The sequence below is a fragment of the Arachis ipaensis genome, chromosome B02 (assembly GCF_000816755.2).
Source record: "Arachis ipaensis cultivar K30076 chromosome B02, Araip1.1, whole genome shotgun sequence".
NCBI lineage: Eukaryota > Viridiplantae > Streptophyta > Magnoliopsida > Fabales > Fabaceae > Arachis > Arachis ipaensis.
The window spans coordinates 102,495,870-102,496,537 of NC_029786.2; the positions used below are offsets into that span (position 1 = coordinate 102,495,870).

General features: G+C 28.3%; 1 protein-coding gene across 1 annotated transcript in view; it reads right to left on the minus strand.

Annotated features, from left to right (window-relative positions):
• Nucleotides 1-668, minus strand: part of LOC107627909 (aluminum-activated malate transporter 14-like) — a 4,618-nt gene that overhangs the window by 573 nt on the left and 3,377 nt on the right. The window contains exons 4-5 of the mRNA XM_016330719.2: nt 317-432; nt 70-213 (exon numbers count right to left, since the gene is read on the minus strand). Of these exons, the coding sequence (XP_016186205.1) occupies nt 70-213; nt 317-432 (260 nt within the window). The remainder of the gene's footprint in view (nt 1-69; nt 214-316; nt 433-668) is intronic.

Genomic DNA, 668 nt, shown 5'->3' on the forward strand with positions numbered 1-668 from the left:
CGGTGAATCAAAATTAAATTATATATATTACTACATATATGTGCATGCAAATTTAATTTGTTAACCTACCTTTTTTGAGGTTTGGAGGCACCTTCCAAGAACAAGAATAATTGCAGCCAAATCCCGATTAACCTCTCCAATCTTTAGGTAATTTTGCCAAGGGTACGAGTATCCAAATTTTCCATGCAAGGGCTCCCACTTTGCATAATTTGCCTAAAAACACAAGTATTTTTTTATTATTATTACTACACTTAATAATTAAGAGAATAGTGGATAATATAATATAGAAACACATGATTATTCCATAAGTATGTACCAGTAACTCATCCTTTGACTTGGAGTTCAACAAAGTCTTGCAAAAAGTGAAGTTGGTACTGTTGATGGCCTCATTTTCTTTTTCGTCAGCAAATCTCATATAATCCTCCACACACCCTACAATAAAATTTGAAAGCTAAGATCAAAACTTTGTGTTTAATAATAAGCTAGCTCAGCTATTTGTTTTTCTTGTTTTTATATTAATACATGTTATATAGTATATTTAACGGTAAATTTTTGTCTCTAATAATATTTGTGATTTTATTCAAAAATATTTCTAATGTTTAATTTCATTTAAATTTGTTCTTACGTTTTTTATTTGTGTTAAAATTATTCTTAAACGTTAATTCCAT